Below are 27,375 nucleotides of genomic sequence, written 5' to 3'. Positions count from 1 at the left end.
GAAGTTCTAGCTAGTAAGTTGCAAGAGTGGGATTCAAAACAAAGTTTTTTAACTCCTAAATCCAGAGCTGTTTCTGGAATACCATGCTGCTCTTGAAACCTTGAGATAGAACCAAAGCAGCCAGATTTTATGTAGGGTAGGAGAGATGCTAGAATTGTGGGCAAATTGATGAGATTTTTCTCTGTCTCCTATAATTTCTGATTTTCTGTTTGATCCTGTTTTTTTAGTGGATGGAGAATTCCTAGGTAGGAGTTTAGTAGGCAAATGAATTATTCCTGTTTTACAAATGGGCAGAACCAACTTATTTGGGAACTGTGATATATATGTCCAGGGACAAGCTGTGAGGTGCTGTTGGGAGGAAGTGAAGTTAGCCTGGCTGGGCTCCTGGATGGCTTTGGGAGAAGTTGGTGACCGATGAGCTACCCCCAGGGCACTGCCTGCTACTTCCCTCAAAAATAGCTGCCACTGGAAAAGTTAAAGAGAAAATGGGTTTAGGGCATAACTGCAGAATTATGGCTAAGTCTCTTTGATGACTATACCTTTAAATTTGAGCTAATATATCTTCAATGTTATTTGGAGTGATTTTGTTGTTAAAATATTCAAGGAAATTAAAACAAAAAGTCCTTCCAACCTTTACCTCCAAATCATTTACTGAATCCATCTGTACAACCACTGCCCAAATTTCTGGACAAATGGTGAGACTATAGGCAAGTTAATACTCTTATACATTAGCAGTTTGGCTGCAACTTCATCACATGAGATCAAAAATTTTTAAAGTACAGAATTTTAAATCTTCTTTAGTAAGTGACTGGTTAAATATGTGCACAGGATGGACGACTATATAGCTGTTAAAAAGAATAAGGAACTTCTCAGAGTATATTTGACAAGGACATTTACTGACAATATGTAATTAAGTGATAAAAAAGCAAGTTGCACATATATGTTGCTAAGTGTATATTAAAAAAGTTGGAAAGAGGGAACATTGAACTGTAGTTACTTTTGGGGAGTGGAAGGGAGTGGAGGACATATATTTCTTTCCTTTTATGCTTTGGCATGTTTTGATTTTTCTTACAGTGAAATTTTTTTGTTTTTAAGATTTTTCCTTGAAATATAATATAGACAAGTGCACATCATATCAAAAGTGTATGATGTGATGATTTTCACAACCTGAACACACCCATGTGATTAGTACCAGACCATGAAACACCAGCTTCCTCTTGCTAGAAGCCCTTCTCATGCTCCTTTCCAGCCAGGGGCAGCTGAATCCTAACAGCATCCATTAGCTCTGCCTGTTTATGTACTTTACATACATGGAGTCAGAGTATGATTTACTTTTATAATGAAAGATAGGTAGTATATATATATATATTTTTTTTTTTAAAGAACGGTCGCTCACTGCTCACTTGTCTGTGATTCTCATTGCACAGATCACCCCTCAGAGGTGCCAGAGAAGCTCATCCAGGACCGGTTCCGGAAGCTGGGCCGGTTCCCTGAAGCCTTTAGTTCCATTAGCTACAAGGGAACAAGGACCTACAATCCTCCCACAGACTTCTCTGGGCTTCGGCGTGCTTTGGAGCAGCAACTAGAGAACAACACCACCCGTTCTCCCCGGCACCCGGGGGTCATCTTCAAAGCCCTGAAGGTCAGTTAACGCCTGCCCTGAGCGCTTCTCATTGGGGTACCCACGGTGGTGAGAACACTCAGTCCCCAGCTTCTTTGGTGCTGATCATTGGAAATCTGGGATGGAAAAGAGAGACTTGTAAGTAGAAGAAGTGCATGAGTGGAGTTTGCACCTGTTGAAGGCCTTTATCTTGCTAGGAGCTTGAATACAGAGGAGTGATAGTAAAAAAAATGACAGGTTCGCATCTTGGAGAAAAAGCAGGCATTTGGGGAATAGGAAAAAGCATTCATTTCTGGATGGTTTGGCCCTGCCCTGGGCCTTGTGTTGAGGCTCAGTTATCTGGACAGCCTTTATGCTTTATATCCACTCATTTTACCTAAATTAATTTATTGAAGAAGGAATCTTTTATCACTATAAATGGAAAGCTAGTATCATAGGTAGAAAATTACCAAGACAAAAAACAAACAAAACCCAAGTACATGATAACAATAACTACTGCTTATTATGTACCAAAGTTCAGAGTACTGCACTGGTATATGGACTAAGTTCATTTCATCTCCACACCAACTCCCTGAGTTGTGTTCTATGATCATCCTCATTTTGCAGATGAGGAAAGTGAAGTGCAGAGAGATGAAGTAATTGGTTCCACACCGTTACTAAGTGACAGCAGGCTTAAACCCTAGAGCTCCTTCTTATAACCGGGAAGACTCTGCTGCCTCTCAACAAATAAAATATAATTTCGTAGCTAGAGATTGTTGCTCATGGAATGTTTGAGATGGGGGCCTGTTTTTTCTTTATTTGAAAGGGAGATTTGGGAGATGATAAAGATATACTATTATCTCATGTGAGACTTTCTCCTTAACAGAATCTGAGATTTTGAAAAGGGATTGGAAAGGGAGTAATTTCTACTGTGGACCAATTTTTTTGGTGTTATTCAGTGCATTGCCTATAGTCGTGTCCTGTATCACCTAAAATCCATCATATATACCAGTGATATAAGGCCTACCTTTGGGGAAACTCATCTCTAAGCATTATATCTTTTGACCCTTAAAATCAGGTAAATTGTTTTTTTGGTGTGTATCCCAGTAGTAATATCAATGTATCGTTTTGGTAGTACAGTAAAATCCCTCACTGTTCCAGATTCAGTTTCCTTTGTAGCATGTCCTGATGGACATTGCTTGCTTCTTTGTATCACAGAAAGTCTGCTACCTGGGTGGACTGCAAGCCTTCAACCTTGACAGGTGCAGTGTAACCCATCTGAGCCCCTCAGGGATTCATCTGTTGCTCTTTCTTTATCAAATGGTATCTTAGGCCTCACAGCTACCTGGGTAGGAGGAGATTACTGTACTGGATGTAATCGCTTCACTCCTATAGTGGTACTGCTGCCATGCTACTCCAACACTGTCACAGCCATCACCAGGCAAGAAATTGCTATAAAGTGACAGTAGGGTTAACAGAATAGGATAACTGAAAACTATGACTTGGGGTATTACTGATTATTGAAAATTGCCTTTTTAGAATTGGTTAGATAGTCTCGGTAAAATTTTGATGTCTTATCACACGTACATTGGTCAAATCATTCCCTGGGCCCATTAAAGCTGGGAAAAGTTTTTCCAAAAGAAATTTAAAAGTTGTTGATATCATATGGAAATAAGAATTCTAATTTTAGGACAGTTTATTCAGTGATCAATTCATATTGCATTTGTCTAAATTCATATCCATCTAGTTTACATAAGGAATCTGTGCTAAGTGTAGAAAATGTGGATATCACAGTAGAGTATAACTGAAAACAAAGACTCCCTATAATCCTTCACCTAGGGATAGGTGTTAACATTTTCATGTGTGCCCTTTCAGTATGTGCAATAAAAAGAAGAAATATGGCTTGCCATTATATTATAGATACAAATTTGTTATCCTTTCTCCATGCAACATCATAAACACTTTACTATTTGGTCTTTGTAAATAGTTTTGGTTGCTGCACAATGTTTTCTGTTCCAAATTTATGTCTAAATGTACGAAATTAACAACTGTTGTACAAGATACTGTTAGTAAATTTTCTCTATTATAAATAACACCACAACTAAATATCATAAAAGCTCTATGTTTGGAATTATTTTCCTAAGTTATATTTTCTTGAAAAAGAATATTGTATCAAAAGGTTATGACTATAAATATACATATTTTTAACAGTGAACATCTATCACATTTCGAACATTTCACATAGTTGGATATATAATCCTATTTAAGTATTTTTGCATTTGTGGCATCTTTTTCTATTTTGCCTGTTTCTAGTATTTCAAGGATTTTACTTCAACATAATCTCTTGTCTTAAATAGGTACTTCTTTAATTTCCCATTCTTCATAATGGATTCATCAGCTTGATGCTTGCTCTTTGCAGTTTGCTCTGTACATACCTAGTGTTTCCATGCCTGTGGGTCTAGGGCAGAGGACAGGAGAGGAGTAGGGCCTTTGGGACAGTGCTGGGGGTGGGAGATCTTGGAGAGAGGGCAGGGGGAAATGTTGACAAGAGGATAAGAGCTAGGCATGAGGATGCCCAATGGGTTAGGCGAGACAGACATGGGACCAGGAGGAATGGGAAGGAAGGGATAGGAGAAGGGGGTTTGACGTAAAGCTGGGCATGGTGTAGTTTACACAGGAACATATTCTGGGTATATGCTGATTTGCTGAATCTATTGAATGTAAAAGGTTTGCAGTGGGGCCCAACGGAAACAATGAGTGAAGGGCCGACCCCGTGGCGCACTCGGGAGAGTGCAGCGCTGGGCGCGCAGCAGTGCTCCCGCTGCGGGTTCGGATCCTATATAAGGATGGCCGGTGTGGCCAGTCACAAAAAGACAGAAAAAAAAAAAAAAGAAAAAGAAACAATGAGTGAATCTGGGTAAATTGTGTATGGGAGTTCTTTGTACTATTTTTGCACCTTTTCTACAAGTTTGAAATTACGTAAAGTGAAAAGTTACCAAAAAAAGGAAAGGGAAGCTGGCTCGTTAGCTCAGCTGGTTAGAGCAAGGTGCTGATATGGGTTCAGATCCCCTTACCAGCCAGCTGCCAAATTAAAAAACAAACAAGAAAAAAGGTTTGTGTTTTTTTGCACAGTATTTGAAAGAGTGGGCTCTAGAGTCAGATAGACTTGTGTTGGAAGCCCAGCTCTGCCACTTACTAGTTGCTTGGTCTTGGGAAATTTGTTTATTTTTTCATTCATTCATTCAGCAAATAAATGAGTATGTCCATGTGTCAGGTAGTATTTGAGGTGCTGCAAATACAGTGGTGAATAAAATAGACAAAAATCTCTGCTCTTGTAGTACTACTTCTTCAAACCTTTCCCTCATCTATAAAGTAGGTGTGATACTAGAATGTTCCTAACAAAGTTGAGGTGGGGACTAAATGAGGACATACATAAGAAACAAAGTGCTTGCTACATAGTAAATATTCAGAGAAAGTTAACTATTGTGAATAGTATTAAGGAAAAACTATGAAAATTATTATAGTTGAATGATTTGTGAAATACGTATTTCTTTCTTTTTTTTTTAATTTTTATTTTAAAAGATGACCGGTAAGGGGATCTTAACCCTTGACTTGGTGTTGTCAGCACCATGGTCTCTGAAGTGAGCTAATATAGGCCATCCCTATATAGGGATCCGAACCTGTGGCCTTGGTTTTACCAGCACCACCCTCTCCTGAGAGAGCCATGGGACTGGCCCTGTGAAATACATATTTCTAATTAGAATTTGAAGTTAAAGTGTACTTAGATGTCTTGGCTAATAATGTCCTTGTAATGGCTAGAAGGCAGTCAGAGTGGAAGATTACACTTGAGTAATGCAAACATTCTTGAGAGAGGCTGAATTCATGCTGTATATACAAAGGGCTGTAAATCTGATCACTATAAATTCTAAGGCAAATTGGCCAATGGCCAGATTATAACGGTTCTTTAGCTCTTCTTGAAGCTAACCAAGCTTAATGTTTAAATAAGACCATCAGGGACACCTAGTATTGTAAGCAGTAATTAGTGCTCAGGGATTTTCCCCCTCAGGAGTCTTGTATGTCCTACCCCAGGCCAGTTTATTAGGCATCTTGAGAAAATAGTTACACTGTATTCTTATGAGGTGATGTGATTCATGAAGCTTTCTGTGATTAAAATGAGCGTAGTCATCTGGAATTCTGATTATTCTTGGTAACTAGTTGCTATGGGGTTAAATGTGTTCCCCAAAAGTTCATGTGTTGGAAGCTTGACTCCCATTGTAACAGTGATAAGAGGGTGGGAAATCTGACTGTGGTATTTGCAAGCTGGGGCCTTTAAGAGATGATTAGATTGTGAGGACTGTGTCCTTGTGAACGGATAGATCCATTCATGGAGTAATGGCATGGTTCTGATGGCTTTATAAGGAGAGCAAGTGAGAAGATTAACTCATTCTTGCTCAGTCCACTCTTGCCACGGGGCACCCTCGTCACTGTGGGACTCTGTACAGAGTTCCCACCAAGAAAAAGGCCCTCACCAGATGCACCCCCAGGACCGTGGACTTCCCAGCTTCTGAACTTGTAAGAAATAAATTTCATTTTCTTTATAAATTACCCAGTTTTAGGTATTCTGTTATAAGCAACAGAAATGGACTAATACACTGGTATGCCCCAAATTTTACCTGGACCTAATATTTTCTATTCTCTGAGGTAGGGGCTGTGCTGTACTGAGATGTGGGACCTACCCCTGTCTATGGGAAGGAGTAATCTATTTTAAGCTGGTTTGGGCTCTCCCCAGGGAATTGTGCATTTCTTGCAACCTACACAGATCTTTCAAAAAATTGTTTCTGCCTCTTTTTGTTTTGCTTTTAACCTCTTCCTTTAAATTAGAAGTGTTTAATTCTCTGATTATGACTGTAATAGGAAGCCACCATTTCGATCTACATTAGGCCAATCGGCCAAGTAGAGTTTTTTTTATTGCTGTTTAAGTGGACTCTAGCTGAAGTTTTCATAGTTCATAGCAGTGCATAATATAGTGACTGTCTATTCTTCTCCACTCAATTTTAATTTTGTTTTATGCTGTTATATTTACTTTTATAAGTAGCATTGAATCATTTTTAGGATAAGAGAGTGGGGGTGGGCATAAACAGATAAATTATCAATGCCGGAATAAGTCGTTTGGCTTCTTGTTTCTCCCATTTTTTTTCTCTCTCTCCTTGATAGTCTTTATTTCTTCCAGTTCCTCACTAATTCAACTGAATAACCTCTTTGAGAAGACTGGGAACATGTTTTAATATGATTGATATGCTTCTTTGCTTCTTTATTTATTTATTTATTTATTTATTCATTCATTCATTCATTCATTCATTCATTGGCTGGCAGCTCGCTGGGACAGGTATGTGGACCCTTGACTTTGGGGTTATAACACCATGCTCTAACCAACTGATCTTTGCTACTTATTTAAAAAAGAGTATTGGGGTCATGACGTATGTACGTGCAGTTATGTACTATGCTTTTTTTCATAGAACATTGAAGCCTAGCATTTTTTCCATGCCCTTAAATTGTCTATGAAAACTTGGTTTTTAAATAGCTGCATGCTTTTCATTTATATGGATGTATCACTTTTTACACTTAGTAATTCTGCCCTTATTTTAATAGTGATTTCCATTTTTCCCTATTGCATTTCCCTATTGCATATTGTATATAAAAATATTTGTCCACATTCTGCCTATTTCCTCAGGATAAATTGCTGCTCCCACTACTGTTGGCCAGCCTTTCTGGAGTGCTTACTGTATGCCATGTACTGCTCTCTGCACTTCATGTGTTATTAATTGATTTAATCCTCATACGAACTGTATGAGGTAAGGAAACTGAGGCACATAGAGGTTAATTAATTTGCCTGAGATGACTCACCTAGTAAGCAGTGGAGAATTTCAACCGGTAGTCTGGCTCCAGAGAGCTTTTAATCCTATGCTATATACCTTCTCAGTGGTTATTCTACTTCTAAGGAGGTCAGAGGATGTGACTATTAGTAAAGGTATCTGATACGTATTGCCAGTGGCCTTTAGAAAAGGCATTCCCATAAGCAGTACTTAAATGTTCGGTTATTTTAATTAAAAGAAGATGTCCCTTTAAAAATTATGAAAGCAAAGTATGTTCATGTTAAACAATTCAAGTAGAAAGTGAGGCACAAGTTAAGTCCCATTTTCTTTCCCACCTCCGCCTCCTCACTCTGTAGAGAAAACCATTATTAATACTTTCTTACGTATGCCTCTAGAATTTTGCAGTGCTACGTAAGTGCATACATAAGTATATATATAATGTGTGTATTTTTCTTCCTAAATAAGTGAGCTCATAGAGAAGTTAAATTATTTTCTCCTTCCCCATGTCCTCTTCTCACTTTGCAGATAGCCATTGTTAGTAATTTATTGTATATGCTTCTAGAAATTTTCAATGCTATATAAGCGTATGTATATTTTATACATATCTATTTTTTTCTTTCATAATGAGATTCATTCATACTGTGTTAGTCCATTTCTGTTGCTTATAACAAAATACTTGGAAGTGGGTAATTTATAAGGAAAAGAAAATTTATTGCTTATAGTTTCTGAGGCAGGGAACACATCTGGTGAGTGACAGTGACCCAGGGGTCTCACATGGCAGAAAATAGCGGAGCCTAGAGAGACTAACCTCTTGTGTGCTCTTCTTTTAAAGCTCTCAGAACCATGCCCCTGACCACCATTATTAATCCATTCACTACAGCATGGTCTTACAATCTAATCATCTCTTCAAGGCCTTGCCTTTCAATTACCATAAAGGGATTTCCCACCCTCAACAGCTACAGTGGGGATTAAGCCTCAGTGAGGTTGGGGGGCATCCAATCTATAGCAATACTATTCTACAGTTTGCTTTTTTCACTTAACTATGCATCTTCGTTATCTTTCTATATTAGTAAATAATATATGCCTTATTCTTTTTAATGCCATTAGTATTCTTTTCAAAAGTTATTAGCTATGTCTTATTTATGAGGTTTTACCTGATTAATGCAGCACTATTGAATTCAAAGGAAGTCCAGGTGCTACCTTTTGTGTTCATTATTGAACAGAAAATGTGGATTTGGAAATGTGCTTAATGAGAAAGAATGAGAGTTTGGCGAGAGAGAGAGAGAGAGAGAGTGCGTGTGTGTGTGTGTGTGTGTGTGTGTAGGTAGGTAAGAGAGAGAGAGAGAAAGGGAGATCTGCAGCCACTTTCTGTCCTTGTGGCTTGCCCATATGTGCCTGGAGTGATTTCCTTATTCTCCCTCCCTGCTGACAAGATCATTTCTCCTGCCGTTCAGCCACATTGTGGTTCAGGCCCCAGTCCCTTTTTTTCTAGCTAGGTTATTTCCTACTTCTTGACCATTCAATTCACTCCTTTGCTCAGGATCCACAGTGTAGCAGCAGCCCAGATACCTATAGGCAGAGCATACCCTCATTGAACAGGTAAATCTGTTTAAAGGAAAGAGATGCTCAGGTTCCTGTTGAATAGGGGAATTAATATTGAATAACAGGGAATTGAATATTGACTTAACTATGATTGTCTATACTTACAGTTCTGAATAATTGGGAGAACAATTTTAAAGTTGAATTTGTATAGATTTTATGTAATCTTTAGCTTCTGATCTCTAAACTCTGACTTTCCAATTCCATCACATTGGCAAGAATCTATTAAGTATTTATAAAGTTATTATGTTGGGGAATGGCATCATTGATTATAGAAGAATGTCCATTTTGAGTCAGGAAATTCACTGCTAGCCCTTGACGACTAGTGTTAACCTTATAGGTACAATAGAAAGAGCCACACTGTTGCCAAGACAACTAAAGTTCAAGATCATCTGGTCTCCAGGCAACCTTTTCCAGACTTGCCTCAAATGCTTTCCCAAGCTTTCTCAGGAGAGGCCCTTCCCCGCCTTTCTCTTCCAGCTTTGGGGCCACAGGAGCAGGAGAGCCCAAGAAATTGTGGAATGATGTGAGGTTTGGAATTTGGAACAGGCAAAGTATATGGATTAGGTGGTAGGTTATGTCAACACTGGAAAAGAAAAATCAGGTTATAGAGAAAGGACAGTTTCTTCCTACCCTTGTGTCTAAAACACTTAACATGGGGTGTTTTTTAAAGAGTTACTGTTATATTCCCATACCCTTTATTCTTGTAAGGCCCCCTGAAGCTTGTCAAGGTCTGATTTATTACTGTCAGCTTCTGACTTGTGAAAGAAGTGACATGCTTGTTCTCTTATGCAGCATGTGAGAGGATGGGTGACCAGCATCTGCAGTGATAAGGTTGCTTTGTCTAGGAGCTCTTCTCTTTCTGATGTCATAAGAGGGTCTACGGCCATAGCACCCTGAACACACCGATCTCGTCTGATGTCATAAGAGGTTACTGTTGCCTTGGACAACACAAGCTAAGACTTAATATGTCTAGGGCAGGGAATGATGGTGGTTTTATGGGCATAAATACAGTGGGAAATCAGGCTGTAGACTGTTTCATGCCAAGCCATGAGATACTTAAAAATGCCCCCTATTTCTCAGAAGAACTTTCAGAGAAGTAAACCAGGCCAGTTGGGTTGAAACAGAAAGAACCTTGTGCTGTCATTGTTACTGGGCTATAATTTTGTATTTATTGGGGGGGTGACATCCTCCTGAATTCAACCCAGCTATTGCATTCATGCTAAATTTGATATTTGTTTCTTAGGAAAACTAGTGTTTAGGTTAGCCTTTCAGTTACCTGTTTAAAAGAAAAAACTCTGAGGCTAAAAGATACTATTCTTTGGTTTTCCTTATACCTTCTATAGTGGCTTCTACATTCTTTAGCTATCTTCTCTTTTTTCCTGAGTTTCTTGATCACCTCATTACATACATGAACATCTTTGTGAAGCTATGTATTCACCCACAAATGCAACCAGCCATGAAGACCAATGAACTGTCACGGAAAGGAGAGAGGTTCCCATATCTCCTGCATTACCTGGATTAGAGAGTGCCCAAGGAAGAAAATAAGACAATTCTCAGCATTAAAAATAATAAAAATGATATTAATAATGGTTTAACTCTTTGTGAGCTCTCGGTCAATGCCACGTTCTGTACTTGAGTAACCTCATTTGATCTTCACAATATTGTCTGTGAAGAGACCTGTTGAGGAAGATACTACTGGCATTGCCATTTTATAGATAAGGAAATAGAGGCACAGAGTTCCAAAGCTGCCAACTACAAGCTGAAATGACTTTAAGAGTCACATGTTCTATTTATGCAAATTTTCCATTTAGTTTTATACTATAGCCTCTTTAAAAAAATACATATAAAAATAACTTCCTGTCCAAATCTTTCAGTACATTGACGCATTAGGAAGATAATGCTCTGTGTTCCCACCATGTATCCCTAGAGTTGAGTGCCTGTTTGAGAAACACAGCCTTAAGAGTTATCATTAATTTGGCTAGTTAGGGAGTAGTTAGCCTTAAATTTGAGAGGCCTGTGGGCATGGGATGAAGCCTTGGGCAAGGCCAGGGGTGGGGTTGGCATGTGAATGGTGGGTTGGTGCTGGGACACTTCATTCCAAAGGTCCTAGCTGAGTGCCCATTAGGACCTTTGCTAGGATTTGGAGGATACCAAAGGTAGGAAACTGCTTTCACTGCATTTATGATCTAGTCTGGGAGGTAAATTCATACAGTACTTCCCCCTTATTCTAAGGGGATACATTCCATCACCCCCAGAGAATGCTTGAAATTGTGAACTTTACTAAATCCAGTTGCTGCCAATCGGAATATGTTTCTGTTCCTGTCTTCCAATCACACATTTAATGCCTTCTCCATCTTAACTAAGCACTTACCATGTACCGCGGCTGAAACTTTTGTACACTGAGGTATGGCAGCAAAACTAGCATGGATTTCTTTCTCCTTCTTCACAAGATTCATTCTTACTGTAGATCTTAGCAACCTCAGTATATGATTTTTTTTTCTTTACTTATTAAGTCGAGAACCTTTTACCTTTTCACTTAAAGGAAGCACTTTACAGCTTCTCTTTGGCATATCTGAATTGCCGGCATCACTACTTTGCTGTTTTGGGGCCATTATTAAGTAAAGTAAGGGTGACTTGAACACAGGCACTGATACCGCGATGGTAAATCTGATAACCTGGAGGGCCACTCAGTGACTACTAGGCAGGGAGTGTCTAGAGCATGGACACGCTGGACAAAGGGAGGGATCATGTTCCAGGCGGGCCAGGGCGAGATTTCATCACACTACTCAGGATTGTGTGTGATTTATGAGTTATTTCTGGAATTTCTGTTTAATATTTTTGGACTGCGGTTGACAGTGTAACAAACTGGATAAGGGAGACTACAGCAGACTTATAGCTTTGCATCGTTGCCTAATTACTCAATAATTAATAACCACCTAGTTCAGGTGATGCAGAGAGTGATATGGTCTGGAGTGGTTGGGAAGCCTAAATTGGAACAGGTGAAACCAAAAAAAAAAAAAAAAATCCCTTGAGGGATGGGTCACATTTAGAAATAGGAGAGAGAAGAATGATGTATCAACTAACGAGTGATTATGCTTCTCATTTATGCTTACTAGTACTCAGGAACATATTCATTCATATTTTCTTTCAGAATCTTCATGTTTTCACCAAGTTACTCTTTACAAAATTACCCCCAAGAAGGACAGGACGTATATGTGATATTATTTGTCCGACCACTTTTTGTTGATCTAAGTCCAGGATCGCTCTTGGTCAGCCACTGCTGACAGATGGTGATTTATGGGCCTGCATTATCCTTGCAGAACCTGAAGTTGAATGTCCTTGGGTGAGTCGTGCACCCTCAGTTCGACACACTCCTGGCCACTACTCTTGTCTTAACACCCGACCTGACTCAGAATTGATGTGGTGTGCCTTTGTAGGCACTTGTGTCTGCAATTCATTAAAAATAATAAAAAGAACCTTAAATAAGTTCTCATGAAGTGAAACTCTTCAGAGCTTGAGAACCTTAGTTTAAAACCTAACCTGCCCTTTTTCTAAATCTCATCTTAAAATTTCTTCTGCTGTTTTTACTGAAGGAAATAACATCTTGCCCTTTCGTTTAGGCTACTTTCCCTTCTCTTCCCCTAAATAGTGCCTGGCTGCCTCAGACTGAGAGACTGAAAATTAGAAGCTTGGAACAGCATGCATTTAAATGATTTTTAACGCATGGAAAGCCCATTTCTGTAATCAGCCTGAAAAATACTCTCAGTATAATCTAATGAGTGAAAACAGAGGATTAGAAATGGAAGCTAATGAGTGAAAAAGCAAACATAACATTTTTAGTTTGCTTTGCATATACTTTCTTCTTGTCATTTATTCTGGCCATTTGCTATCTTTTAGGTTAGAGTTGATAAGCAGCAGCCAAACATTATAATTCTTCTTCCTTGTTTTTTTGGCTAATGACATTTTTTTCTACGTTGAGATAGTTCTGTGGCCTATGAAACCCCAAGTGAGCACCTGTGGTTAGAACTGGGCTAGAAGCCCAGGAAACTCCCAGCTCGCTTCTTGGCTCTGCCCCTGACTTAAAGAGGAGTCACTCTCATGAGTCTTGGTTTCTTGGTCCCAGCTTTCCAAAGATGAGATGGGCAATGGTCAATATTTGTGATGGTCTTGAATGTGTGACGTGTTTATAACCTCCAAGGCTATTAGGAGAGAACAGTAACTGCTTAATTTTGACCTCTTGGGAAATGGGCTGGTTCTTTCCAAGGTTTGCTTTGGTAAGGCTTGGTGCAGGTTGGGTCAAGAGGGTCGAGAGTAATGAGCAGAAGTTATTGGGTTCCCTCCTTTGCTCTGGTGCTTATTAAGAAATATGCCAGCAGTGAGGGGATCTTAGAAAGGCAAAGAGTAGTGAAAGGGCCAGAGCACAGGGCTGTCTCCTGAGTGCCTTCGTGTGTCACCTTCTCTCCTCGGCAGGCATTGAGCGACCGCTTCAGCGGTGAGATCCCTGATGACCAGATGGCGCACAGCTCCTTTTTTCCAGATGAGTACTTCACCTGCTCCTCCTTGTGCCTCAGCTGTGGGTAAGTGAGGCCAGCAATCTCCCGCCCACCACCTTGAGACATTTTTCCTATGCTGAGATAGTTCCATGGCCTAGTAAACTCCAAGTGAGCGCCTGTGATAGGCCTGGGATAGAACTGGGATAGAAGCCTGGGAAACTCCCAGCGTGCTTCTCGGCTCTGCCCCTGACTTAAAGAGGAGCTTAGAGTAGAGGCTTAGAGTAGTGCTTCTCAGACTAAAGTGTGCATACAAGTCACTCTGGTTCTGGCTAAGTTACGGGTTATGATTTAAAAGATCTGGGGTGAGGCCTGAGATGGTACATTTTCAACAAGTTCCCTCAAGATCCTCATGGTCTGGGGACCACACTTAGAGGTAGTAGAGGTAGCAAAGGCTTCAAGGACACACAATTATGAATAATCCCCTGAAAATTCCAACCTGGTGTAGATGTAAAATTGACTGGCTTCTGGTTTGGGCAGTTTTTATGGCAGAAAACTTTGGGTTGCCTGCTTTTATATGGTTCTTCCACCAGGGCTTTCAATAGTATTCAGTTTATTCAACTAATATTTGAGTGAATCACTTATTCACAGTGTTCTATATATATTCAGCTAAAATTTGAGTGCCCCATGTGTGCAGAGTGCTGTGGTATTGATCCGAGGTGATTTCTTTCACGGTGATGGTAAATGCTTAGAGCGTATTAGAATTTTCTGGGGAGCTTTCAAAATTACTGAGGCTGGGGCTCCATCTTTAGGGAATCTCATTTTACTGATCAAGGTGGGGCCTCAGCATCAGTGTATTTAAAAGGCTCCTCAGATGATTCTAATGTGTAGCCTGAGCTGAGAATGTTGAGTTAGAGCAGTCCTTTTCACACTTTAATCTGCATATGCCTCACCTTGAGATTTTGTGAAAATGCAGACTCTGGCTCAGCAGGTCTGGGCAGGGCCTGAGATTCTGCATTTCTAACAAGCTCCCTGGTGATGTCTGTGCTGCTAGTCCATGGACCTCACCTTGTTACAGAGGATTAGAGCATGATTCTCAAATTTTAGAATGTACTATATCAGAAAAACCTGAAGGGAGTGTTAAGACAGATTGCTGGGAACGGGTAAAGGGTCATGAAAATCGACTACAATGTATATTAAGAAGTTAAAATTAAAACAAAAACAAAACCAAAAAACATTGCTGGGCCTGCCCCCACAGTTTCTGACTCAGTAGGTCAGAGTTGGGGCCTGAGAATTTGCATTTTTAATAAATTCCCAGGTTATGCTGATGTTCATTGGGACCACACCTTATGGGTCACTAGATGAGTTTGAGCTGCTGATGGCTATCATATCAGTCTGGTGACTTGTCTCGTGGGGCCCAGGGGATTGAAATGCAGCATGGCAAGGTCAGAATGCAGTCTTCATGGCCTGTAGACACTCCTTACCCACCCCGCCCCCAACCTCCTGCAGGCCCCTACACCACCGAATTCTTTGTTCCTCTCAGGACCACTGCCTGTGTCCTCTACACTTGTCCATCTACGGAGGAGACCTGAGCCTACTTCTGTTATGAATGGCTTTTTTGTATTGACCCCTATAGTTTACCTGCTGGGTTCTGAACCACCTGTGACCTTGGTGAAGAGGACTTGGCTCTTGGATTATGCAGCCTGGGCTAGGGAGAACTAAGGATTATCTTGGAGAGTTTAGCTTGGAAAGGGAAGAGGGATGTTCATTGCCATTGTGACTTGCTCACCCCATGAGCCCAGCATGAGGAGCTGAAGGACTGTTGGAGCATTGCTTTTCCATTCTAACAGCCTCATCAGGATTTCCAGAACTTTCCCTTTTATCATGGTAAAATTCTGAAGTCCCGATCTGTTTTTGCATTGTCAGGATGGCAGAGATCACTGTTCATCTGGACGGTTTTCATGTTCAGTTTAAGCCTCACCTTAATGCATTGCCAAGTTTTGGGGGTTGGTTTTTGTTTTGCATCTTGGCAGCCTGTTCTGGTTAAACTTTTCATTTCATCCTGTTTGGATTTTTGAGTTTCCTCTCAGGAATGAGCCATTCACTTTTTATCTGTGCTCAAGTTGGTGTCTTCTGGCTCTTCCATTTCTGCTGAGGAGCCAGGTAGTTTTTCCAAGAAGAGATTCCTTTTCCCCTTTTCCCTCATATAGAAGTAATAGTTGGTCTGGGTCTGTCTCTGTAGTGCTATTGATTGCGAGTGGAACAGAGGCATGTAGGTTTCTGAGATGAACTGCCCTCTCTGTGCTCAGCATCCAAAGCCCAGTTAGTAACCAAGGTCTAGTTTTGGCCCTGTGCCTGGCTTAGGTTCGACTCTTCTGTGTAAGTGGCATTGGTTCCTTTAGCTGTTTCATTGTCAGTTTTTGGGCTTCCCTCAGGGTTGGATGTAAGAATAGCATGAATCATGGGAAGGAAGGAGTGCCTCATGAAGCCAAGAGCCGCTGCAGATACTCCCACCAGTATGACAACCGAGTGTACACCTGCAAGGTGAGTCCTCTGAGCCTCTCCCTGCTCCAGCAGCTGGCTTGCTGGCTACCCTCTCCTTTTGGAAAGACTGCCTTGGGGCTGCCCTTTGCTGCATCCCAAACTATTTGATATTCAAATTAAATAAGTCTGGAACTTCTCCCCAGCTCTAACCAAAAGAACTCAACAGTTCAGTGCTGGGGCCCCCTGTGTTTAATTTTTAAGCTTATTTCCCCCCTCATTCTGTCGAGCTTGTTTGTAAGGGTCATATACGGTGACTATTCATTTTTCCTAAGAGCAGAAGTGCTTTTCAGGAAACTAGCTTTGATAGATTTCTCCTGTCTGTGAAGAGCTCAGTTTTGGGGACTGGGATGGGTACACATTCAATTCAATATCATTCAGGGAACTGGCTTTTTTACAGAAATGTTAGCACCTTCCTCTGAGATGCTAAACTCAGGGTCTGTAATCTTTAGCTGGTATGGTTTGCGGGGAGTCGAGCTGGATGGGGGATGTGAAGAGGTCACGGGTCTGGTGTACCTAGAATAAGCTGGCAGAGTGCTCCATGTTTCAGGCCTGCTATGAGAGGGGCAAGGAAGTCAGCGTAGTGCCCAAAACGTCTGCTTCCACCGACTCTCCCTGGATGGGTCTCGCAAAGTATGCCTGGTCTGGGTGAGTTTCATTCACATAGCTAAAGAGGTTTTGGTGTGTTTGTCTCCCCTGGCACCTGACTGGGTATTTTGCCTCCCTTGTAGGTATGTGATCGAATGTCCTAACTGTGGCGTGATCTATCGTAGCCGGCAGTACTGGTTTGGGAACCAAGATCCTGTGGATACAGTGGTGCGGACAGAGATTGTGCATGTGTGGCCTGGAGTAAGAACTTTTTTCTTTGTTTTTCTTCTTTCTCTATTGTTCAGTTATCATGTGTGTGGAAAAGTGGAACTTGTTTATAATTAAGGTTAACCATGAATTTTGATATATTGGTGGTTTAGAAAGGCATGATCTGGAGAGCCTTTCTTGTTCTAGGCCTTCACTGTTTTAATTTTTAATTGCGTAAATTAAAACACAACTTTAAATAAAATTAAAAAAAATTAATCTAGAGTTCTCCTTTGGCAAATAAAACTTCATTTTTTCATGTTCTCCTCATTCGTTTTCCATATACATGTTTTTATAGATGCGATTATAATTTACACGTCATTTTTCTGCTTTTTTCTCATAACACAATTTTATTTAGTATTTTTTTCCACATCGCTTCTACTTTTCACGATTTGCATTTGTAATCATGGTATAATATTCTGCCCACGGTTACATTTTGAGTCACCATTCCCTTCTTTTTGGACATTTATACTGTTTATGATTTTCCATTGTCAAAGAAAATGCTATAGTGACCATCTTCATATAAGAAAGCCATTCCTGTGTTTTGGGAAATTTTCTTGAATAATATTCTAAGAAGTGGGATTACTGCAGACCTTTAATTACTATTTTTTAATTTGACTTGAATTCAAGATGTTGGAAGAACAAATTTGTTTATGAGGCAGTGATATGGTACTTTTATTCTGCATTAAACCACTATTCACACTTGGAATTATCTGTAAATCACAACAAATCCAAAACCTTTTTCCTCATGGAAAAAAAAGACAAGTGATTTTCTCTAAGGAACTTATTTTACTCTGTGTTGTTACCCTTGCTGGGTAATTCCTAAAGTCACCATTCAGCCTAACAGTTCTACCTGCAGATCCACCTTTTAGCTTTCTTATATCCTATAGGTATCATGAAACCTGAAGATTTTCTTACTTTTCTCTTTTTTCCAATTTCCAGGCCTACTGTAATTTGTTATTATAGTGAGGTCCCATTTCTGGAGCCCATCCCCTTGGTATAATGGCCTAGGCCATCCTGTCTCAAGGATTTAATGTGACCTTAAAGTGAGAAAGTGTAAATGGTAAGATAGCTTATATTCCAGAAAAACAGTAGTACAGTAGTTTAATCTTAGGCTACATTCCTCATAGTCCTTGGGATTTAGGAGATTGTAGGTGCTTCCCTTTCTGTTTTTTTGTTTGTTCATTCATTTATTCATTCATTATTTCAGTATTTGTTGTCAAGTACTGTGTGCCCAGAATTGAGCTAGACTCTGTACAAAAATAAAAAATGAAAAAGATAGGTTATTGTTTTCAGAGAGTTCAGTCTAATAGGGAGTCAGAGATGTAAATAGATACTGCACTTGCACACAGAAATAGGGTCCCTAGAGATGTATAGGTATTAGAGGAGATGAGAGGAAGGACTCCTAACTGAGCCTGGGATGGGGGGCTTCCTGGAGGAGGTGTCATCTCCTGTATCGTATGGGCAAAGTCAGTCCTGAATTGAACACTGCACATTGAGTCTCTGATCACCTTGAAGAGACTAGATGAGTATTGCCTAGAAGCCAGAGAGATTCCTGGCTGTCCCCATTCTCCCCTGCTGGGGAGTTTCTGAATCTGAGTTGGCTGTGGTGAGTGTGCAGGTCCCCTGGGGAGTTTCTGAATCTGAGTTGGCTGTGGTGAGTGTGCAGGTCCCCAAAGACCCCTCTCCCTGCTTCCTTTTGCTCCCTTCACTCCGAGCATGACGGGAGCCTACGTTTTCGTTTCAGACTGATGGATTCCTGAAGGACAACAGCAATGCCGCCCAGCGCCTGTTGGACGGGATGAACTTCATGGCTCAGTCGGTGTCTGAGCTTAGTCTGGGGCCCACCAAGGCTGTGACTTCCTGGCTGACAGACCAGATCGCCCCTGCCTACTGGAGGCCCAACTCCCAGATCCTGGTATGGGGTGGCAGGATGCCCTCTGTCCCTGGCACAGCTGCCCTGCTTTTGCTGCTCTGCCCTGTGCTAGGCTTGTTCTGTGAGGGAGGCTGTACTAGTCTGTTTCTGTTGTTTAGAACAAAATACACGGAACTGGGTATTTTATAAAGAACACGAAATTTATTGCTTACAGTTTCAGGGGCTAGGAAGTCCAGAGTCCAGGGAACACAGCTGATGAGGGCTGTCTTCAGTGACGGCAGGGTACCACGCTGCGGAAATGGCACAGCAGAGACAGCAACCGCCTCATTCACTCCCCTTTTAAAGCCCTCAGAACCACGCCCCTGACCTCTATTTTTAATCCCTTCACTACTGCACAGTTTTACAACCTAATCACCTTTTCAAGGCCCCACCTTTCAATTACCATAATAGGATTTCCCACCCTCAACAGTTACAGTGGGAATTAAGCTTTGGGGGTCATTCAACCCAAGGCAGAGGTGCACAGTTTTTCTCCCAGTGACATGGGCTCCAAGAGTATTGGAGAGGGCAGGATGTGTTGAGGCAACCAGTGTCCTCTTTGCCCACTTATTTCCCTTTGTGTTATTCTGCAAGTATTTTCTTTGTGGTGGGTTTTAGTTTTCTCACCTGTGAGAGCCAATTATTATTGCTCAAGATGTCTGAGGTCGTAGATACAGAATCTGGGAAAAAAGGGGCCTTTGGAGGTCATTTAGTGTCATCCTCAGCTTGATACATAAATCTCTACAGCACCCAAAGCAAAGAGCACTGAGCTTCAGCCCAAACGCTTTGTGACAGGAAGCTCACTACTTACCTAGCTTCCTTTCCACTTCCTTTCCTCATTACTAGAAAGTTTTTGTTCTTGTTGAGCTGAAATCAACCTCCCTTGGTTTCTGGTTGCTCCCTCATGTCTTGTTGACTTTCTCAGCTGAGCAGACACCTGCCTCTCTGTTTTGTTTTGGGCTTGGAATAGAGCTGCAACAAGTGTGCGACATCCTTTAAAGATAACGACACTAAGCATCACTGCCGGGCCTGTGGGGAGGGCTTCTGCGACAGCTGTTCATCCAAGACCCGGCCAGTGCCCGAGCGGGGCTGGGGCCCTGCACCTGTGCGGGTGTGTGACAACTGCTACGATGCCAGGAATGTCCAGTTAGGTAACGTGGGGCCCGGGAGCTGCAAGGGTGGAGGGGGAGAACCTCCCTCCTTGGCACTGAGTGTTGGGAACTGGACTCCCGCGTGCCCCAACTCTGATCCTAACCGCATCACTCTTCTGAGAACTCCTGATCCTCTGGACTTGGCCAGTCATCCTCCAAGCTCTTTGTTAACAGAGCCTGTGGGTGCTATTCCTCAGGGAGGTTGAATTGCACTCTGAGCTTCAGAGGTGCTTCTGAGGGAAGGAAATACACGTAGCAGTTGATTTCTGAAAAGGTTTCAGTGTTTGCCAGAGATGGCTTAGGCTGTGTCTTCTCTCCGGAGAAGGTTCTAGGTCATGCTCCCAGAACCTTCTGGCTTACTTTAGAAAAAGGTTATAAAATAGCTCGAGGGTTGCAGGTAAAGGACTAGTAAGATGCCACCCAGTTTCAGGATCTGGGCTGAGGGTCGGGACAGCCCAGACCCTCGCAATCATTGCAGGACAACACAGTGGGACCCTGGGAGAAAAATCCAAAGTGCTCGGCTGTTGCCCCCTGAGTTTTCCATTTGGGAAGTGACTAAGAGGCAACAGCTTTTCCTTTATCATTGTCTGCAGATGTTATTGAAGCTCAGGCGGACGATGAAGGTGGAACACTGATTGCTCGGAAGGTGGGCGAGGCTGTGCAGAACACCTTGGGAGCTGTGGTGACAGCTATTGACATACCACTAGGTGGGCCTGGCAGTGCTTCTCTTGGGTGTGGTGTATGTGGGATGAGGGGTTTCGGGATGCCCTGGGATGTCATTTTTGTCAAAGGCTTGCCAACCTAGATTGAGTTGGGCAGCAAGAAATCAATTAAAAATTTACATGTGCTTCTGCTGAATACCTTAGTGGTTTCATGTTTATTCTTGGAGGCCATCCTCTTATACCATAACAAACTACTCTATAACAAACTACCTTAGAATATAAAGGCTTAAAACAACAACCATGTTATGATGTTGTACAACTTTGTAGGTCTTGAAGTTAGGAAGGATAATTATTCTCCAAGTAGTGGTGCCTGGTTTTCCAGGATGGCAGCTGGACTGGTCTCAAGGGTCCAAGCTGACCTCACTAACATGCTGGGTGTCTTGACAGGGACAGCTGGAAAAGCAGGCCCCCTCTCCCTCTCCTTGTGTCCTCCAGGTCTCTTCACATAGTTTCTCCAGTGGTAGTTGTTCTGAAGTGGTGGCTCAGGGTTCCGAGAGCTAATGTTCTAGAGACAGGAAGTAGAAGCTGCCAGTCTCTTAAGGCCTGGGCCTGCAAACAGGCTCTTCTACTATTCTGCAAATAGTCTCTTGTAGACTATTGTAGTCACAGAACCTGCCTAGATTCAAGGGAAGGGACCGGAGTGTCATAAAATCTGTGGCTGTCTTTCATCCATTACACCAGCCAACCTGTTACTAATTTAATTTAAGGTTTAAGATAGGTACTCAGCTCCAGATGCGAGGGGTACCTGTAGCCAACCAGTGTGTGGAGGGTTTAGGCAGGCTTGGCCGGGCCTGGGGCAGTTTGGCTCATTGTAGGGAAGAGACCAAAGACTCCTGGGTGGGTGGTAAGTAAAGTGGCTCATGAAATGAGTAGATGATGAGCCTTTGACTCAAGGGTGTAGGACTAAATAGATTTGCCCAGGCTTGACGCTCAGGTTGTAGCTGCCTTCAAGTGTACCTGGCAGAGGCATGGCTGCCCTTGGCACTGATGGCTTGTCAACTGTGCTCACCAACTGCTCACTAACCACACCCCCACCGAGTGTTGGGCCCCAGTCCAGTGTGTTAGACACATTATTTCTTGTCATCCCCATAACAGCTCTTGAAGGTGGGTTGTTAAAGATGAGTAAGCCCCTGAGAGGTTAAGTAACCTCTCTTAATCCTGAGCTCCTAATGAACTTGTGCTCAGTGCAAATGGAATTTGAATGAAAGTACGTCTGACTCCAGAATCTGGACTTCTTGATAGTTCCTCCAGTGGTTCTTAGTGCACCTGCACTCTAAGATCACGTGGCGAGCTTAATAGATACATAAATATCAATACCTAGGCCCAGCCCCAAAGATTCTGATCTGACGGTAAGGGGTGGAGGCTGGGCATCTGCATGTTCTAAAAGCTCTGTGGTAATTTTGGGTGCAATTGGGATTGCAAGCCAGTAAGTGACTTAGGATGTCTTCTTGCCAGTTGGGACTCAGGGTATTGGGTTTTGTGTGTCCTGACCATTGTTGTTCCTTCCCTGCCACAGGTCTGGTCAAGGATGCAGCCAGGCCGGCCTACTGGGTGCCTGACCATGAGATCCTGCACTGCCACAACTGCCGCAAGGAGTTCAGCGTCAAGCTGTCCAAGCACCACTGCAGGGCCTGTGGACAGGGATTCTGTGATGAGTGCTCTCATGACCGGCGGGCTGTCCCCTCTCGTGGCTGGGACCATCCTGTCCGAGTCTGCTTCAACTGCAATAAAAAGCCCGGTGACCTTTAACCCCAGCTCCCTCTCCGAGTCCCTCACAATTCCTTAGGTTCTCAGGGTTAGAAGCCGAAGTCTTGTTGAGGTAGGGCCTTCTCCCGGTCACCTCTTGCGGTGTTTGTCCTCTCCTCTCCTCATCCTGGGGCCACTTTCCCTCAGTGGGGGCCGAGCCTGGTGGCAGGCCTGAAGGCAAGAACCCCTCAGGGCAGGGGACCGAGCAGCTCATGGTAAAGGGGAATGAACCTGAATCCGTTGCATTTATTTCATTTAAAAATAATAAATATATATATGTGTGTGTATGTATACATATATATATATATATATATATATATATCTCCATATGGACATATGAAAGGAACTTGGAGTGTATTGAGGCTGTGGCTGGCTGCAGAGACTTACCACAGTCTGTCCCCAGCGCAGGGAGGAGGTGGCAGTGGCCATAGGTCTTCCCCACAAAGCCGAGCCCAGCCCAAAGCCACTGTGTCGCGGGTCACCTGCTGCTGCTTCTCGCCCCGTCCTGGAAGCCTCTCCTTCCCTGGCTTGCCCCGCCGCGCCTCCGAGTTGCCTGGGGAAGCCGCCTCCAGGTGCGTGTGCTCAGAGCAGCCGAAGGCCAATTCTGCCTGCGCCCTCCGGGGATCCAATCCCAGTTCTTGGCTTAAGCGTGTTTTAGTCAGAGACCACCCAACTCAGCGTGCAGGTCACCAGAGTGGGTGGAGGCTCAGAGGTCGGTGTTCAGCCCTGAGAAGTCAAAATGCAGGCACTGGGGGGGTGTCCCTCGTACTAGGGAGAGCACAGAAGGAAACGGGCCTTCCCTGGCAGCGTTTCCTGCGTGCTGACACTTCTGGCTGTCTCCACTGGGCTTTCCTAAAAGGCCGCACTTGGCTCCTAAGTCCGAGCACCTGCCGTGTTCCCCACCTCAACCCCCCATGCCCCCACCCCTGCCTGCTCAAGTCCATGATTTGCTTCTGAGTGTCGCACTAGGATTTTTTATTGCTTATTTTAAAGTGTCTTAATTCTTTGTTCCCAGACATGCCACCTCTCTAGCTATTGGAGGGCAGGTATTGTGAGAAACCTTCCAGGGAAACAGCACAGAATGGACTGCTAGTTTTTTTTTTTTTAAGGTATATATATATATAAATATTTCAACAAATCATAAAGAAATTCTATCTCTTCGATCCTTACAAAAGAAGTCAAATGAACTTTTTTTATCAAGAGCTGGGACATCTACATATCTATCTGGACTGGAAAGAGACTGTTGTGCTAAAATCCTGTCATCATGGTGGATTTTATCTTCAATGGCCAAAAATGAAGAATTGAAGCAACATAGTTCTTGACTGAACCGGTGGGTGGGTTGAGCTTCAGGGAGGTACATGGGCGGTCGTTCCTGGCATGAGTATCAGTGTGACATGAGCCCTGGAGGATGCCGGTCCTTCTCAGACCTGTCCCTTACTGCCTCCTGTGGCCCAGTGACTGAGGCCCTACCCTAGAACTGTGTATTATCAAATTTGCCATTATAAAGCAATCTTCCTGTGGAATGTGGACTGTGCTGGCTCTTTCCTCTAACTCCATCAGTAAGTCTTGCTCACCACCCCCTTTCCAGCTGATGGGAGAGTAGCTGGTGGCTTTCAGAGCAGAAGCCAAGTGAGGCATATTTCTAGGGTGGAAATATTTTACCTGTAAATACCTTTTTATCAGTCTGACAAATACAAATTTTTTTTTTTTTTTTTTGGAAAAAGCATAGCCAGAACCATAAAACCATTGTCATGTGGAGTTGGGTTTTAATCTCAGAATGTTTTCTCTCAGCTTTTAGGTAGCATGCCCCAGACCAGCTCATGTGATTGTCATGAGTATTTCTTCAGTTCCTATTCCTTTAGGTGATAACTGATGGGCACAGGACTCTTTCTAGTGACTAGAGGGCTCCACACGCTCTCACTCACCATCATGCTTTTGTCTTGTACTTTTGGCTGTTCCTCAGACTTTTCACAGTGGAGATGGGGACTAGGTGGGGGTGGGGAGGGCCACAGCACAGGCTGAGCTAAGCTGGCCTGGCCCCTGTGGGCAGCTGAGTTGGTGCTGCGCAGCTCTGTGATAGCAGGTGACAGTTTTGGTTCTCCAGGTTTCACTTGGGGAGCTGTCAAATCAACGTCCATGGGGGAATCCTCTGTCTCACAGTAGAAGAGACTGGGCATTACTCCTGATTTGCAATTTCTAGGATTATTTATTTTAATTTTTATTGAATCAAAATTGATTACACATATTTTTGGGGTTCAACATTGAGATATGTTGATCAAATCAATATTACTAGCATATATATTGTTACAAATTGTAATTATCTTTATGCCCCTTGTCTAATCTCTCCCCATTTCCCTCTCCCTCCCCCCGCCCCTCTAATTACCCTAGATTTCTTCTCTCTTGAAAGAATAATGGTTACCCTGTTGATTTGTTCCCTAGATGATCTGTCCAATACTGAGAAGTGTGTTCAGGTTCCCCAATAATATTGTAGAGCAGATGCTTCTTCTATCACTCTGCAATGGGCTTTGTGGAGAGAGACATCCTCTTCTTTTTTCTCTCTCTGCTGGTGACTCTCCTTGTGTCAATGCACTCCAGTGGCTGGCGGACCATCTGTGTGGTGGTTGTGGCATCTAGCTGCTTTCACGGCAGCGATGGTTATAGTGGTGGCTGTGGTGGGCCACCCACATGGAGGTGATATTTTTGGCATGCTCCTTCGTGCTGGCAGTGTGCCTGGTTGGGTGTAGTGTCTGGTTCCCGGCTCCATACGTTGGGACCCCAGGCAGGCCCTGAGGCACTGGTGGTGTGCCTGGTTGTGGGAGAGGGGCTGGTCCTTGGATCCATGCCTTGGGTCCCCAGGTGGGCACCGAGGTGCTGGTGTGGTGTGTCTGGTTGTGGGGGGGTGTCTGGTCCCTGAGTGGGCCCTGAGGCACTGGTGCGGTGTGCCTGGTTGTGTGTGGGGGGTCTGGTCCCTGGATTCATGCCTCATGTCCCCTGGTGGGCCCCAAGGTGCTGCTGGTGTGCCTGGGCTGGAACTAATTTTTTGTCCTTTGATTATTTCTAAAACAGGGGAACTTCCTCTGGGAACCAGTACTTGGAGCTGTGTGGTTGAGCTAAATTGCTTCTTTGCTGCTATTTCCCTAGGGAAGGCTTTTTGTGCAGCTCAGGGTTTAATGGTTGACCTTATTGGTACTTCTGGCTCTCCAGAGACCAGGTGCCCTGGGTTGTGTAGAAACTCTGATCTGGGCCAGAGTTTTTTCATCAAACTGCACCCCATGCAATTCTGCATTCCTGACCAGTCTTCTCTGAGTGGTCCTGTACTGATTGGGGGGAGGATCGGCTGTCCTTGCTGTGCCCCAGTGCTCTCCCAGTGGGCCTGTCTCCTCCACTGCCTGTGCTCCAAACACTTCCCATGGGATGGCTCTGTGACAGTCCCTTGCGATGACTCACCGGCCTCTGAATGGCTCCCCTTTTTCAGTTCTGGCTCCTCGCTCCTGTGTGGGCCCATGGGAACCCTATTAGTGGTCTTGCTGTCCTTGGGGCCACTAAGGCCCTATTCTCCCCTGCCGCCCTCAAGTAACTCCATCTGAGGGGCACAGCTGCAGCTTCTGCTGGCTCCTGCTCCATGCGCTCATCAGCTCGAGATTTAAAGCGGCTGCAGCCTGAAATTCTCAGAGCAGTTTTTTCTTTCTCTCATTGTGGCTTCTCCCACCTTCATGCACTCTGTAGGTCTCTCCTCCTCTTCCCCTGAGCTCCAGCAGCCCCAGCTTGGCTGATGTCACATTTTTAAAGTTGTAACTTGGTTGATTTGTGGGAGAGAGTGACTCTAGGAACTGTCTATTCTGCCATCTTGACCGGAACTCCAATTTCTAGGTTTAAAATAGACCCTCCTCGTGATGCATGGAAGCGTTGAAAAGAGATGTTTTCTACCCGTGATTGTGCCACTTCCCGCTTCATCTCCCCTCCCCTTCCTTGTCCCTGCAACTCCTGTGTCCCACCGTGTCCCCATTCCCTGTGGCCACTGACACTCTGGTCTTTGTCCTCTCCCTTCTTGCTTGCCCCATCTTCTCTCATCTTTCTCTTTCCTGCTCCCATCTCTTTTACCCTTCTCTTTTTATTTTTTGGGTGGGTGGGGCAGGGTGGAGGGTCTGGGGAGGGCAAGTGAAAGGTGGTGGCCATATTAGACCTGGTTGGTTGTTCTGTCTTCTGGCTGGGGCACCTCTGAGTGTGAGCCCACCTAGCCACATGGTAGTGACATTTCTAGCCCGTCTCTGTCCTAGTTTAAGGCTCTCTTCATAGGAATCATGCAGAAAAATCTTTTTTTTTTTTAAAAAAAGATGACCGGTAAGGGGATCTTAACCCTTGACTTGGTGTTGCCAGCACCACGCTCTCCTAAGTGAGCCACGGGCCAGCCCTATATAGGAATCCGAACCCTTGGCCTTGTTGTTATCAGCACTGTACTCTCCCGAGTGAGCCATGGGCTGGCCCAGAAAAATCTTCTGAACTCCCTTCCTTCCAGTCCAGTGGAGGAAAGAGACGGTACCAATGTCAAATTCATAGGAGTTTCCCTTGTTCTGTCTGAATCTAATCCCAGCCTGAACTAAATATATGGTGAAAACCAGCTACATATAAGGTGAAAACAAAGGCTTTAAAAAACCTACTGAACTATGATCTATCTACATTTCAGCTTGATTTTCTCACAACACATTTTTTTTTCTCACAACCAACACCCAAATTAAGAAACAGAACATGACTGTACTTCAGGAAATGCCAGTCCTTTGCTCCACCAGAATTAACTACTATCCTGATACTTAATAGCATAGATTTGCACCCCGCTCCTGTTTTAGGGGGCTTTTAATAACTTTCTGGTTTAAAAGACTTGCTCGTTG

At 43.2% G+C, this 27,375-nt stretch overlaps 1 protein-coding gene across 5 annotated transcripts in view; it reads left to right on the top strand.

The window, feature by feature from the left end:
* ZFYVE1 (zinc finger FYVE-type containing 1) overlaps window positions 1–24,012 on the top strand; it is a 49,495-nt gene extending 25,483 nt beyond the window's left edge. For 2 of the 5 annotated variants that reach the window (XM_063090406.1, XM_063090405.1), the window contains exons 4-12: window positions 1,428–1,642; window positions 13,546–13,652; window positions 16,001–16,109; window positions 16,657–16,754; window positions 16,838–16,955; window positions 18,706–18,876; window positions 19,841–20,021; window positions 20,615–20,728; window positions 22,260–24,012. In XM_063090406.1, coding sequence (XP_062946476.1) covers window positions 1,428–1,642; window positions 13,546–13,652; window positions 16,001–16,109; window positions 16,657–16,754; window positions 16,838–16,955; window positions 18,706–18,876; window positions 19,841–20,021; window positions 20,615–20,728; window positions 22,260–22,492 — 1,346 coding nt within the window. In that variant the 3' untranslated portion in view covers window positions 22,493–24,012. Of the gene's footprint in view, window positions 1–1,427; window positions 1,643–12,329; window positions 12,419–13,545; window positions 13,653–16,000; window positions 16,110–16,656; window positions 16,755–16,837; window positions 16,956–18,705; window positions 18,877–19,840; window positions 20,022–20,614; window positions 20,729–22,259 lie in introns of those variants that run through there. The other 3 variants (XR_010022920.1, XM_063090408.1, XM_063090407.1) reach the window with 3 other exon arrangements.
* The last annotated feature ends 3,363 nt before the right edge of the window (window positions 24,013–27,375 follow it).

This window comes from Cynocephalus volans, chromosome 3 (genome assembly GCF_027409185.1).
Source record: "Cynocephalus volans isolate mCynVol1 chromosome 3, mCynVol1.pri, whole genome shotgun sequence".
In the NCBI taxonomy this organism is placed as follows: domain Eukaryota; kingdom Metazoa; phylum Chordata; class Mammalia; order Dermoptera; family Cynocephalidae; genus Cynocephalus; species Cynocephalus volans.
This window is presented reverse-complemented; position numbering and strand designations above follow the sequence as displayed.